Raw genomic sequence first — 14,589 nt, 5'->3', positions numbered from 1 at the left:
CACCCTTTTTGAAGATCACCCCTGCCAGGCATCCTCTTGGTGTGCTCCGCTGCAGGCTTTCCCTTTGATATCTACGTATACACCTTTCAGTGACAGAAGCATAGATTAATAATAGGGAAATGCAATGAAATGGAGACAGTGTTAGTTTGAAAATTTTGTTTATGATATTCAAGCTTTTATAGGGAAAACCCATCCATATACTTAATTTATTTAATATTTCTCCATACATCGTGTGGGTGTTGTCCTTCAAGGCAGCCCCACAACTGATGGGCGAATTCTGCAAATATTGACATTTCTATTAATGCTGTTGAAACACATTTCTGCAGCCTGCACCAGGACTCCACGGAGTGTTTTACAGTCAGCTGTGATATGCAGCAATGTGGCATATAAGACAATTCGGGTGTGCATGTTTCTGTGTCTATTGGGTGGCTGTTGGGAGACTTAAAAATCCCCACCACTCCACTGTTTGACTTTCAGCAAGTGCAGGCCCAGCCCAAAAGAACCCAGAAGGAAGAAAGGGGTCAAGACAGATGTGACCCATAGGCGAGATGAAGAGTGAGGAAGAGAATGTGTCTGTATGAGTCATATAGAGAGCATGTGCAGTCCCTCCTCCCTCCATCCGTCCTCCCGGCTCCCTCTGCAGTGCCTGGTCAAGTCAGCACTACCCTCCCCCAGTGTGGCTGTAAAGCCCCATCACTCGTGACGCGCTGTCTCTACATGCATCACAGGCCTCCTTCCTCTCAGACACTATACACCCAGCATATCCCTGGTTCCTGTGGCTGTATTATGAAGCTTGAAGAGAGCTTTTTGAGACGTGTGTGCTGTGTGTACTGTGATGCCCTAATTACTGAAAGGTCACAGTAAATGACATATTCTTTTTTTTCCTTTTCTTTTTCTTTGCTGACTGACTGAAAATAATACATTCAAGACTGAGAGATATGTAGCCCACTCTTCTGAGACTGGATTATTGAGTTGCTATTAAGGATTCACACACAGAAGTTGTGCGTAACCAGCTCTCTCAACAACAGGATAGCTCATGTACAGTATTCACACATTGTTGTCTAATGTTTGTTTTGGGTGAATCCCTTTGTACTTGAGCTGTGTTAATCACTGGGTTGTCAGGAGAGGACATGAATACACTATATTTTCATGGCGGATGTGTAAAATGCTGTTAAAAGAAGGGAAAGAGGGAAGTATGAGAAATTCTCAGTCCAAGGCTACGGATCATTGGTATTGTATATTGGGATTCCAGGCACACATGCTGTCACGACATCTTTAATCTGTCACTTGTTTTAGATGATGCAAACATTATCGGACCAAGATGCTCAGCTCAGCTCAGCTCAGCTCAGAAAAAAATATTTGTCTGTATGACAATAACTTGAGAATATGACAGAGGCAGTACCGTCTCGGTCCTTGAATAAGAACAATGCATGTCGGAGCCTCCTAAATCTGCCCCATAATCCCTTATCCTCAACCTCCCGCTTCCTCCCACGCCCCTCTTAACTGAGCGGGGTGGGCGGTCAAGGAAAGACACTTCTCAGTGTAGGGTTAAACACTTAAGCATCTTACTTGTCGAGGCTGGAAAGCAAGGTTTTCAGGAGATGTGCCAGACCAACACCCAAAGGAGCAGCTAAATATAGACGTGCATGTGTGATTAGCAGAGTGTGAATCCTGAATGAACGCCACTGCCTTTGAAGACAGTGTCAATGCCTCTTACTGTAAAGAGGGAATTACACCAACACTTTGCTATTTGAGATACACTTCCCTCAGATGCATTAGGCCGAGGCGCATCCACTGAAAATGAATTGACCATACACTTTCATACAGTCGTGATGTATTGATAACGATTGGCATGAGATGCTTTCAGTGAAAAAGCTTTCCATATATGTTTATTAAAATGTCTGAAGGAAATAAAAAGGAGCAGCATCAGCTGCTCTGGCTGTGAATAGCATATTGCAGATGGATACCCTGTTCATTGTTTTTAAAAGTTACAATTTAGGATAAGGCTTTAATGCATGGACCTGTAACTATATGACTCATTTCTGCTAAATATTTTCCAGTCATGCAGTTTGTTGTCAGCTTCCACAAAGAAGAGACATCCAAACAAAAATAGAGAATTTGCCTTCACAAGCATGTCTGAGCAATGCAATAGTCACATGGCTTTGATAGTTCAGACCCAAGGCTATACTAGATTTGCACTTTTTAATGCTGTTCCAATTTATCTACTCACACGGACGTTTTACCTGGGATGTCACCTCAGTCATGTGTTGTTGTTTTTTTTATAATCAGAGTTATAGGGGAGTTTTTTTTCTATGGCTTTTGGAAATTTGTTAAAACTCTACACAGAAAGGTCTCTGTGAGAGGAGACTAGCCTTTTGTAACTGCTAGCTGTAGAGCAAAAGACATGAAGTTGGGTCAGCTGACTTTAAAAAGGCATCTGGCACACTTCTGTGACAATCTAAAGAAATTCAACCCTCTCAGGAACACCGATGTGATAGATTTGGATGGAAGAAAGTCAGACAAGAGTCACTTTGCTGAATGTTAATGCTGTATTTTCACATAAAGTTGCAGTTATTCAACTTACAATTCATCTGAGCACATACAAAGTGGTACAAGTAAGATGTGTAATCTCAACAACAGTTAGCAGGGCACCATTTTGGATTTGTTAATCTCTTCACACTGGAAAGGACGGCAGCAACATGAAAACAGGACACATGAAGTAAAAGAATGCTCAAACTGCATTTCTTTCTTTCACTTGTAAACCAAAAGCATCTTTACGTTTCACATGGAATAGTTTTTGCATTCTTAACCACGCACGTATGGTGCAAAAAAAATGCAACACTCAAAGTCACTACAGACATTCACAAACATTTACTCCATTTATCAGAAATCATACTTACAGTGTATGCTGCAGGTCAAAAAAAGGGTGGGGAAAAATGTGCCAGAACTAAACCAATGAGCTGTGGCCGACCCGGTACAACTTTACGACACCATTATCGTGTTCCACATTTACCACAAAAAGGAAGGCTTCGCTTCACAAACGTCAGAACCTTCAGTTTATCAACATGACCTGGTAAGTGTCGTCGCTGAAGGACTGCAGAGCAAGCTTTACACTACATTTGGCAGATTGAGAAAAAAAAAAAAAAGAACAGAAAATACAGAAATTCGACAAGCAGGAGCATGAATACCGTTAATCTGGAACATATCCATTACCACCTCCACGTAATCAGAACACCATAATAGCAATCGGTAAATAAAAAAATAAACGGAAAACAAACAAAAATATCACAATTCTTCTCACATTTTGACATTTCGATAGACTGCATTAATAAATAATATATCATAAATGACTGCTGGACGGATCATGTTCTGTTTGCATATCTGTGTATTCAACCTATAACACCTTGCATGGAAATTTAAGACTTCTAACGCTGACATGGCTTCCTGTTGTACTTTGTTTGGGTGTTACAGTGTAATATGTTTCAAGTGTCAAAATGTATGCTTAGTGCGTTTATGTGTACACCATTACGAGGCCATGGTATCCTGGAAGCCCCACACTTCTAACAGCGACACCTGGAAGCTCTCTGCACACAGGGGCGGGTTGTCAAAGGTGGTGCACCTGCCGGTGCGCCCGTGGTTCAGCTCAGAGTCGATGTACAGAGCGTTGCCCTCACCTCCCCCTGATCAGACATAAAGCAGACTTTGTATGAGTTCCAAGTTACGAAAGATGAGACACTGAACAGATTTCTCTGAAAAATAATGACACAAACTACTATAAACATGTGGTGCTCATTGTTGGGATGTAGGCAAGCTGTCAAATCCCATGTTTAAAGAGTTCCCATCTTCAAATAAAATGTGCGAAAATGCTGTTGTAATCCACTCACCCACTATAATGGAGTCAAAGTTTCCAGCCATGAACATGGAAGTGTTCTTGGAGTTGAGGTTGAAGTGGCGGGCAGAGAGGAACGGAGAGAGATGCCCAGTGGGTTTCTCTGGCTGCTGTAAGCTGTCGTCTGTGGTTTGGCCCTCAGCGGACTCCATGTCCTCCTGACCCTCACTCTTGATGGAGGAAGCTAACTCGGGGTGACGGATCACAACCCACTCGTAGCGCTCCATCTCTGGCTTCAGCTAAAGAGGGAAAACAGAGGAATGAGCGATATCCATATTGTATTCATCATCAATTACAATAAATAAATCAAGAAATATAACAAGTTTAGTGGCATTAAATTTAACATGAGTTCCCTCAGCATTTTAACATGTATAAAAGGTGAAATTAAAATCATAAAAAACATCAAAGGAAGCATTTGTGTAGTTACGTTTTTCTGTTCTTTAGACCCGTTGTGGTCTTTTGACCACAGGACATGAGAATTCCTAGGAAACTAACTCGATGTCAGTCAATTCAAAGCTGCTACTAAATCCTCTCTACCATTCTGCAACTGTCTCAGCACATCTGACAGACTTCAGTCTCTGCGACTCTCCAATGTGTGTCGGGTGTGGTGTCAGGTGCGGGCCTGGACAGAGACCATTGGATCAGGTAACAGGAGTTTCCGACCTGGGTGTGCTCAAGTATTACTGTTTGAGATGATTGTGTTTTCTGGTGTCTGGGCTCAGAGATCCCACAGCTGTGCATCAGCACAGACAGCCACATAAATAATTCATGCAGAAGGCACTAGAGAGCCTTCTGTATGGCGTAAGTAAAATTAAAGCTCAACAGTGTGCCAACAATAATAGAGCAGCGGGATGTGTTTGCAGAGGAAAACAGGGATGGATTGTGACCTACTAAACAGCCTATTCCACATGGGAGCATGACACGCAATTTTGAGCTTGTGATACTGAAATCAGGAGCAGGAGAAACCATGGAGGATGATACCCTCTGGTGGCTACTATGTGGTACTTCCTTAAAATGAAACGTTTCTACTTAAAATTATCAATAAAAGATGACAAGGGGTGACCTAAATGAACAAAAACAAATAGATCTGTTGCAAGATTATGAAAGTAAACCTACCCTGAAGACAAAACATTCCCCTGTGCCAAAGAAGCTCAATTTGTTGCCTCCTCTCTTCCGTTCCTCCCAGTCTGAGGTCAGAAAGGCTCCACACACCTGGATAAAATACAGGAAATGACATGTTGGAATAAGCGAACTTGTTTAACTTACCTGCACTGGCATTATTCTTCCAAATATTTTCAAATCAATGCCAGGGAAGGTCTGCTTTTTGTAGCCATCAAATGGCATTGTTCAACTTAGCTTCCCTTTGCTTACGTGTAATCCAATCATACAACACCTGGTCATGTGATGTTTGACACCAATTCACAGTCAGAAGGCAACAATTAAGATGTTTAAAAAATAACTAGATACTGGGAGTAGGTCAGTAGAAAGGTGGGATGGATTTTACTGGCTGACAACCATTTTTATTCCACTCCACCTCGGCTCCTTTTGTATGTTATACATTACAGCACCTGTATAGTAACTAGGGTCTGAACACACAGCGCTTTTTAGAATGTATCCACAGCACAGACACTGATTCCCTCAAACAAAGTCCTTATTAAATTTGACGTGAAGCTTTTCGGGAGTGTGTTGCTTACATCACCATCTGTGGTCCGGATGAGAAGCAGAGTGGGTTCGTAGCCCTCACAATGCGAGTAGAATCTAGAGATAAATATAAAAGTTCAGATCACTCTGAATGAACACAAATACACCCTCCCACTATCTGAGGCTTGAACATGAGTAACGGACAGATACTTTGAATTTCTGTATATACCTATACATAGATAGGCCTATTATCTACTTTATTAGAAGACCTTTACTTCTGTACCATGACAGAAAGAGCTCATTAATTAGGCAAGCGAAAAAAAAAAGCCTCATGAGTAACTTTCTTGACTCAACAAAACCTTATGGCTTAATTCTCAACTTTATATTTCCCATCTGACTTGCCTAAGACTGCATTCAAAGACTAAACAGCGGCTTAAAGTACACTGTGAGTGGAGGCCAGGAGTAGGATTCATTTATTGAGGTGAATACTGGAATGGGTTACCTGTTAAGGCTGCAACCGTGGGTGGAGGTGGTGAAGAGGAGTTGTGGTTGGCACAGAGCAAAGCGCTCAGGGATCCAGGACCAGATGTCATGCATCTCCTTGGCACTCACGATCTCCGAGGAAAATGTGTCGGGGTTAAGTGCCAGCTGCACGTTCCGCCTGGAGAGACACCGGAAACAGGAAGAGGTGGAGAGGTTCAGAATGAGATCACACAAATGGTGATGCAAAGAACTTTATTTACTTTAAATCAGATTTATTTGAGGAAATCCTTTATTTATTTTAGTCCAATGACACTGACCAGTCATTTTATGTCATTTTCTTAGTGAATTGGGGTACAATCTGCAGTTGTAACATGATCAAATCAAAGTAAGCAAAAATTATTCTGAGATTGAAGCATGAAGAAGAGAACCCACCTAGAACTGTAAAACAACCAATGCAGTAAACACAGGGGTGGAGTGCAGATGAGACAGAAGATGGTGAATGGAAAATTGTGGCACAGACCAAACAGAAAGAAAACAAGAACAGATTGTGAGTAAAAAGGAACAAGCAACCCAAACCACTTCCCAAAGCAAGCAAGAATAAGAGGCTTTAAAGAAAAGGGTAAAGGTACGTCTGCAATTCAAAGATTGCAATCCATCAGAATATATCCGGTCCACATTTCTGCTAAATTGTATTTAAAGAGTCTAAACTGGTCCTGTATTTTTTTTACACTGCGTGCCTATCATTCTGAGCATACCCCTGTGACTTAATTTGATTTGAAACTGCACCCAATCATGATCAAGAATCTCTAGTTGAACTAGAATAGTAGATTTTTGGATGGAAAAGCCAAGCTTAACAAAAAAGAACAACATATTTCTTTAAGATGTTCCTGAGATACCAACTAAGATGTCTAATATACCATACTGAGCTCACTTCCCAATATGGGACAATTTCAATAGCAAAAATGAAGTTAATGACTTTACCGCTTCTGTTTGACAGTGATTCCTTTCTGCTGCAGCGACTTCTCATTTGTGAGCTGCAGCAGAGTGATCTCCTTGCGGCTTAACAGGCGGATGGAGAAGGACTTCTCCAGCAGCTTGTCAGGTGTGACGGTGGCGGCGATACCCTTGACAAACGCCTGAATATCTGCTCTAATCTTTGCAGAATCCTGTGGCTGCTGGTTCCCTTGGCCGCCCTGACCTCCTGTTTTATGCTTGCGGTAGAACTTAAGCAAGGCTATAGCCACACGGTAAAGAACCTTATAGCCCTCTACGAGGTATACATCTAGGACCCTAACCATATGGCTAAAAGGCAGGTCACCAAGCACCCAACGTTGCCAGTCAGCGTAGACCTCAAGCACATCCTGGGCTGTGGCCACAATCAGTTTGTGAGCAGCTGTGCAGTACTTGTTGGCCAGGTCACCGAAAGTCATGCAACTCGACTCAAAGGCCAAGAAAGTCTGGTCCAGCAGTCGTTTGCCTGGTTCATTGCAAGCCAATATGCGGCTGACATGCTCAAAGCATTGAGCTTCATCTGCGCTGAAGTGAAGGAGCAATGAAGTAATAGCTGGCAGAGCTGGACAGTGGGAGATGTCTGGAAACTGTCCAGCCACACAGTTGATTATCCGGTGAGTTGAGGCCACTCCCTCAGTCTTCAGGCAGTATCGTGGAACAGGATTTCCATCCACAAACTCTGGCAGCGGGATGTGAGAGGAGGGCTTCTTCATGGCTGCGTCTCCAATGATGTCACGATACACTTCTGCGTCTGGGGTAACTGTGCGACAGGGAATGGCTTTAATGAGCTGATGGTAGACTTGTGCGCGTAATTTGTGATTCTTGGCCCAGTAACCTTGACGAGCCATCAGTTTGAACTCCTTCAGGTCTTTACAGTCCACCTTGGTGGGCCCGCTACTTTTGGCCAGGTCCCCCATCTGGGTCCAGTCCACAAAGGTGCCGTAGTCTTCTTCAGCCATGGTGCTGGGAACTTGCTGGACTGTTTGAGCTGGATAAGAGAAGGTGTGCTCTAAGGTATCGCTAACCTTCTGCCCTCCACAAAACAGACTGTAAATGTGTTTTCATTAACTGCCCATGGTGGTTCCTAGAAAACACAAAACACAATCAATTTAGATTAAGATAATCAGCATAATCAAACCTCTATTTCTCACTGCATGTACCATTTTTGAAGTAATTTAGAAAAACAAACAAGTTACAAAATCTCTGGCACTGCCCCCGCGCTTGATGAATAGTTCCTATGTAACTGTTAGCCTCCGTGACTAAGTATCAATTAGTTGAGGACATAAGAGCCACAAGAGGATATTAAAAGGATGCTGCACTGCAGAAAAAAAAAAACACATTAGCAGATTTAATTACCAAGATTTGTGCTGTGGTAAAGATGTTCAGATCAAAAAGAAAAAAAAACCCGTACATCACGCATCTCAGGAAGTAACTCTAAGGGAATGCATCGAAACATCTACAAAACTATTTCAGACGACCTTTTATGCACTTAGAGAGATCAAACTGGCCTCTAGAGTTTCTGGTGGTGAAGGAAAAACAAAAACGTTGGAGGTATACAAGTTAATGATCACCAACATGATTTAAAGACCGACTGTCTTATAGCCATTTGTTAATGTTCCAGTTCTGCTTACACTTTGCACGAGGAGACACACAGTTTGGACACAGATACCAATTCACCAACTTCTGAATGGTAATACATGTCAAGCGATCATTTGAGATAGATATTGTACTGACAATGTTTGAAGCAGATGGACAGATCGTTCCACACCATTTTTCACCCGGTCACATGAAGATTCCTGTGCAAAGTTCACTTGAAATATGCTGGAAATGTCATAAAAATCATCAGATCATGTCACACTGCCTTCATGTCAACAAGTCACATGGAAATGGAGACCAATGCATTACTACATGCAAGTCGAGAGGCATTTATGATGAGTTTAAAGATAAGCTGTCCTACTTTAAAGGCAAGTTTATCCATCTTTGACATTGGCTACAACTGACAAAAAACAAGACAAAGACACTTTGTCATCTGTCTGCAAATGATCAGTCTTAGTCTCATAGGTTAGTTCGAACTCTTTAAAAACAAGCACAGGTAACTTAAAAGGGCTACGCATTTAGATTCAAATCACTTAAATGCACATAATAAGGAGCCAAACCCAAGTAGATATACACCAATATTCTACATACCACCACCATCCACACCTGCATTTCTGAACATCTTCACTTTGGAAGTTTTTCAGTGACCTAAAACTGTATTTGCTGTTTGCATACGGATGAAAGGCCAAAATGTATGCAAAAAAAGAAAAGAAAAACACCCATAAACACATTGATAACACCTGAAATTCCTCGTGGGCTCTTCTCTAATAACTTATGTCCATCCCTATGTAACACTCTGTATTTACACACATAGTTGGGACAAGTTTCGATTACAGCTCACCTTGGCAAGTTAACTGGATACATGCACGGGAGGAAATCGATTAATTGGCCAAAGTATGTCCGACAGCATGAAACTGTGGACTGTGTGAAGAAACCTTTGGGAAAGTCTGCCACCTCGCACTCTCCGTTGAATTTCATGGTAAATTTAGGTATAGCTGTAATCATTGCACGTAAGTGGTCTTTAACAGCCGCCTTATTGGAAATTCAGCTGTATTAACACACTTTTTTTTTTTGTCAAAAAGATGTGCAACATCCCTTGCGGTTGTTTATTTTTTGTTACGGTTTCTTCTCCTGTGTACTGGATGGAAACTGCAAAGCCTTGCAGAGCGCCTTGGAAAGTGTGAGTCTAGCTGAGTTTAAATAATGACTATCATAATGTGGATGTCCAGCCTTGAGAAGTTAGATTTTGTAAAATTTTGGTCATACTAACATTTTAATGTTAAAACAATCCGTTTTGGTCAGAAAAAAAAAAAAGTCTGCCAAGTGACATTTTCGTTCAAATATCAGTTCTTTAGTCTTTCATTTTGATCAATCAGACATTGGTTAGAGCAGACTAAGCATTTTGAGAGGTGGGGCTTACAAAGACAGGAGCTGAAAGACATACTTTCAAACAGAGGGAGGGAATATGTGCATATATTTAACTACTTACATAACTGGTTGTAAAACAATTCTGGGAGATCCAAAATTAAAATCATAAATATGGGCTCAATATCATCAACATAAATGCACAGGTGTCTGCACTGCAGGCTACTGTACAATGGTCCCAATGTAACCCAGTCTGTATTCTGGTGGAGGATCAAAAGCCACAATTTTCATCCTTTGAAATGAAGATGACACGAGTGGCTGTAGAGTATCGTTTAAACACAGACCAAGATATTAATGTCCTCATACGCAAAGTTTGAATACGCTGTTTTATTTGTGCACTCGCAATTCTTTTCCTAATGCTTTTAAGGTTTCATTGGCCCAAGTCATTCATGTTTTAGGGAATTTACAACTGTTTTCACACTTCCGATCAGCCCTATTTCTAATTTGGCTGATGCAAATTAAGTGTTGACATAGCGGAATGGGAAGCCAGTTGAAGCAATACCTCAAAAATAACTGGACTGATAGGGTTTGATAACGTTAATAAAAGCTAATGAATTCTTTGGGCTTTCCTCTGCAGCCTGGAACACAATGAGACAATTGCATGTGCACGCAAAGCCCGCCAACACTAGTTTTCATTATACATCATAAACTCCAGACACGTCAGCTAGCCAGCTGTAGTGAAATTAGCGGACACGTTTGGGGAAGCAGAGGACACAGGAAGCGGGGTATTTAACATTGCCGCCAGGGTTAATCTGATACACCCTGTCCATTCACACGGCCAGGTTAGCATTGCTAACGTTAGCTAGCCGCAGGCTGCCCCTCAGTGCATTTCTGCAGCAAACAAAACCGCACCACACCGCGCGACATGCAGCACAAACAAGACACCATGCAAATACCGAAAGACACGTAGACAACGCATTAAAATGGGTCGCAGCCCCGGCTAGCGTTAATGTCGCCAACCACAAATCAATTTGGTCCACAGGCTCCCTGTCTGTCTTGGGAGTTTGTGAGACCGAAGGCGTTCAGCTTGATTTTTCGAACAAAAAAACAAAACCAAAAAAAAGACTCTTCACGAAGCGGATCTCAACGATAAGGGCACACTCTTCTGCATAAGACTAAACACTGTCAAACAAACGACAAATGGCTCACGGCGATTAAACGGACAGTTTCCATACCTGTGCGAGAGATGTCTTGAGACGTCAAGCAGCATTCACGTTAAGTTGCCTTGGACATGCGCAGTCGACGCGCTCCTGCTTCGCGTCTGGCGTGCGACTGCTGGAACTGCAACTCAGGTGGGCTGGTCACATATACCCTGTGTACCGCCACTTCTCTGTGAGCTCAAATTCATTCACAAGACAGGAGACTTTTTCTTTTTCTCTCTCTCTACACAGTGTGATATCTAAAATTCAAAATCGGGAATACCTACTACATAATGGGCTATAACATACTGTCTGTTATTTGTTCTTCACATTAGTACAAACTGCTTAGGCGCCCTGTATCACTCACAAATATTTAGGGACTTTCCTAGAATAAAGTATCACAGGAATACCACTAGATATTAGCATCGTTGTGAGTAAGTCAGTGCTTTCACCATACAGGGGTTGCATGGCAGTCCCTATTAGCTGGATTGCCCTGTTTATGTGAAGACTTACTCTGTTAAATGAGTGATGGCACTGAGACAGGGCAGGAAGTACCCTTGGAAGGGCAACAAACCCTGCCTTTGTTTAGGACTCAAAGAAGCCACCAAAACACAGCCGCCCAACACATGACAGTTGTTACTCATAATTTAATTGTGGAATCATAATTGCCTTCCAGAACAACTCAGGGTAAAATGTTGTTTGGTTCTGTCTTGTCCCTTGGAAATACAGCTGATGTTTTTCATGCCCTCCTCTTGAAAAACACTCGGTGTGCTTCAACAGCAATGAAGGAGTGCAACATTAGTATAGTAAATGAATTAAGCTACTGTTAAGTTACTGTGCTACGTTTTCATTATACCTGAAATGATGTATATTCTTCTATCACCAGACATTATCAGGTGATTAAGAGAGTAGGAAGATTCCTTCTGCCAACATTTAGCTGCACAAAGCTGGAGTCAGTTTTGCAAGCTCAACACCACAAGGGAGTTCCATCTTTTGACCCATTTTATTTCACAGCATCAAAACAAACTTTGTGATATTGATTGTATTGTCTATTTCCTTATTTTTTTCCCTTCAAAGTCACTCTGATCATCAGAGTAGCATGATACTGAACCACTGACGTGTGGAAAATAAGTGAGCCGTCATGTCACATGAGCCAGAAAGAGCGCTCTAATCCGCTCGAACGCTGTGCCATTATGATGATTTCAAGCATTGTTTGGAGGAACAGTTTGAAACATCTGGCTCAATAGATACGCTTGGACACAAAAGTCACAGAGTGTTTGTTTTTACATTAATGTAAACCATATATTTTTTAAAAATATGAATAGATATTTTAAAGAGGGGCCAAGTTTAGATTGAGGTTAAGCCATACGACGATGGGGTGATATAGAATAAATCAGTTTTGTAAGACATTAGATCAATGCAATAAAGTCCCGGATATACAATTGCATGTGTGAGTGATTGAATAAGGGAACAGACAGATGGGTGTAAAGCCTGTAAGCCTTTAGGTCCAAGCTTTGCTGATGAGATTTATGCTCATCCAATCCCACCACTTCCGTACAGTGTGTGACATTACTCAAACACCAGCCAATACTAGTTCCTTCACTCTTCACCTGACCTCACATGTACACATTTGCATGCAATGTGCATGCGGGGGCAAATGTTTAAAAAGTGAGTGTGCAGTTATGTTGCCTTTCTGGAGCTGTCCTTGAGCAAGGCACAGCTGGATTATTATTTTGAAAAATGCTTTTCAACTGTGAGGACCTGTGCTCTTTGTTTTCTGGTTCACTTCTCTTTCCTTCTGTTGATAAGTAAAGAAAAAGCATATTGAAACTCAAACATAAGTGTTTGCATACTGTATATACTTTGTTAGGTGATACAAGTGGCTACATGATTAAAGACCCTTTAAGCTAATTTACAGGCTCATGATTTTATTTTCAGAGTTCGCTAGAATCGATTGAAAGTCTTTAAAGTTCAAAATCATAATCACTTTCCCATGCTTCACAGTGCTGCAGAATTTCTTATCATCTGCTGTCCGTGACCCAACATTTTAGCTCCTGTATGTTTAAGGCCCTCGTCTCGAAAGACCCAGTTAGCTTTGATTGGTGAAAAATGGCAAGAGTGCAAGCAGATGCTCATGCTTTGTATGAGTCAAACGACCCACTGGGCAGACATTATGCAAATGCATTATGAGTGATGTAAATAAGTATAGAAAGATAAGCCTGCACCACAAAAGAGGGAAAAGAATACCTCTGAACCTTTGTTAGACCTTTTGCATGAACATTTATGCTTTGCAACACACTGAAGGAAAGGGAAACACGTATTGCAAGTGTAATATGATTGCTTTGAAATAATTTCAAGTTTGAGATCTAGTAGCTTAGTCTCCATAAATGACATATTTTCTGTAGTGTCTAATTGCAACAATGCAGAAGGACTTTCTATAGCAGCTGTGTCAAATGTGTTTGATCGATATTTCCTGCATTCATTCGTCTGCATTCTCACCGGAATACCTTTATTCTGTACATTTACCACAGGACATGCCTGACATGTCTCAGACCAATGCATTACTGTCTGTTAGGGAAGTAGAATGGACACTTGCTCTGTTGTTCTGAGTGGTCCTTCATATCTTCAGTTACATCTCCCTTCTCATGACAACCATTTTGAGGAAAAAACTTTAAATAGATCACAAAACCCTTGTAAAGTTCATGTGCTTTGAATTACATCTGAATTATAAACTCATGTCCTTCTCTTTAAGTGGGAACTTTTTACTGGAACGTTTGCTTTCCTGAACAACGTTTACTTATGTGAGACGTACTTGAGTTTGCCATGCTATGGAGAACATGGTAAATATAGGACATGCATTAGAGATCTCCAATTAAAGTCTTTTAACTTTCAAACCCGCATTAGAGCTTTGTGTTTTTTACTTTGATTCAACTAAGAACAATATATATACAAAAACACTTTGACAATACAGTCATATGACATAAATATGTAAAAAAAGACCTAATGTAGATAGCTTATGGTTAATGTCTTGCAGTCACAATCAAAATGACACCTCCTAAGAAACAAATGCAGGAATTTCATTTTTACATTTACAATTATTAATTACAATTTGTCAATTGTAAGTGGATTTCAACACGCCGGGCCAAGACAATAGCAAAACTCTCTCCATGTCCTCTTCACAGGGTGTTTTCTTTTAAACTTACTGTCAAACCCAAGTTTGTGTCTATTATTCTATTAAGTGCCACATATTTGCACTATTTAGGCTATTTGAATGAGTGCTGTGCTTGAGTATCAATTCAGAATTCAAGGCTTAAGTCTCGACGGTGAGACTGAAAGAAGCTGTCATGCAATTGCGCGGGCTCCATTGTATCTGTGAAAGGCCTAAGTAGCACTCTGGGTATTGTT

The 14,589-nt window shown here is 41.2% G+C and overlaps 1 protein-coding gene across 1 annotated transcript; it reads right to left on the bottom strand.

Moving 5' to 3' along the window:
• Positions 1-3,200: 3,200 nt before the first annotated feature.
• Positions 3,201-11,294, bottom strand: tbc1d24 (TBC1 domain family, member 24). The gene is made up of 7 exons (XM_072373163.1): positions 11,221-11,294; positions 6,995-8,108; positions 6,033-6,191; positions 5,584-5,647; positions 5,006-5,101; positions 3,885-4,128; positions 3,201-3,680 (listed from the first exon to the last, which is right to left on the bottom strand). Exons 2-7 carry the CDS (start codon positions 7,981-7,983, stop codon positions 3,526-3,528), a joined length of 1,707 nt encoding a protein of 568 aa, XP_072229264.1. The 5' UTR covers positions 7,984-8,108; positions 11,221-11,294; the 3' UTR covers positions 3,201-3,525.
• Between the last annotated feature and the right edge of the window lie 3,295 nt (positions 11,295-14,589).

Source organism: Leuresthes tenuis, unplaced genomic scaffold, assembly GCF_036924035.1.
Source record: "Leuresthes tenuis unplaced genomic scaffold, fLeuTen1.0.hap1 SCAF_20, whole genome shotgun sequence".
In the NCBI taxonomy this organism is placed as follows: domain Eukaryota; kingdom Metazoa; phylum Chordata; class Actinopteri; order Atheriniformes; family Atherinopsidae; genus Leuresthes; species Leuresthes tenuis.
The sequence above is the reverse complement of the archived record's forward strand: the minus strand, read 5'-3'. Positions and strand labels throughout refer to the sequence as shown.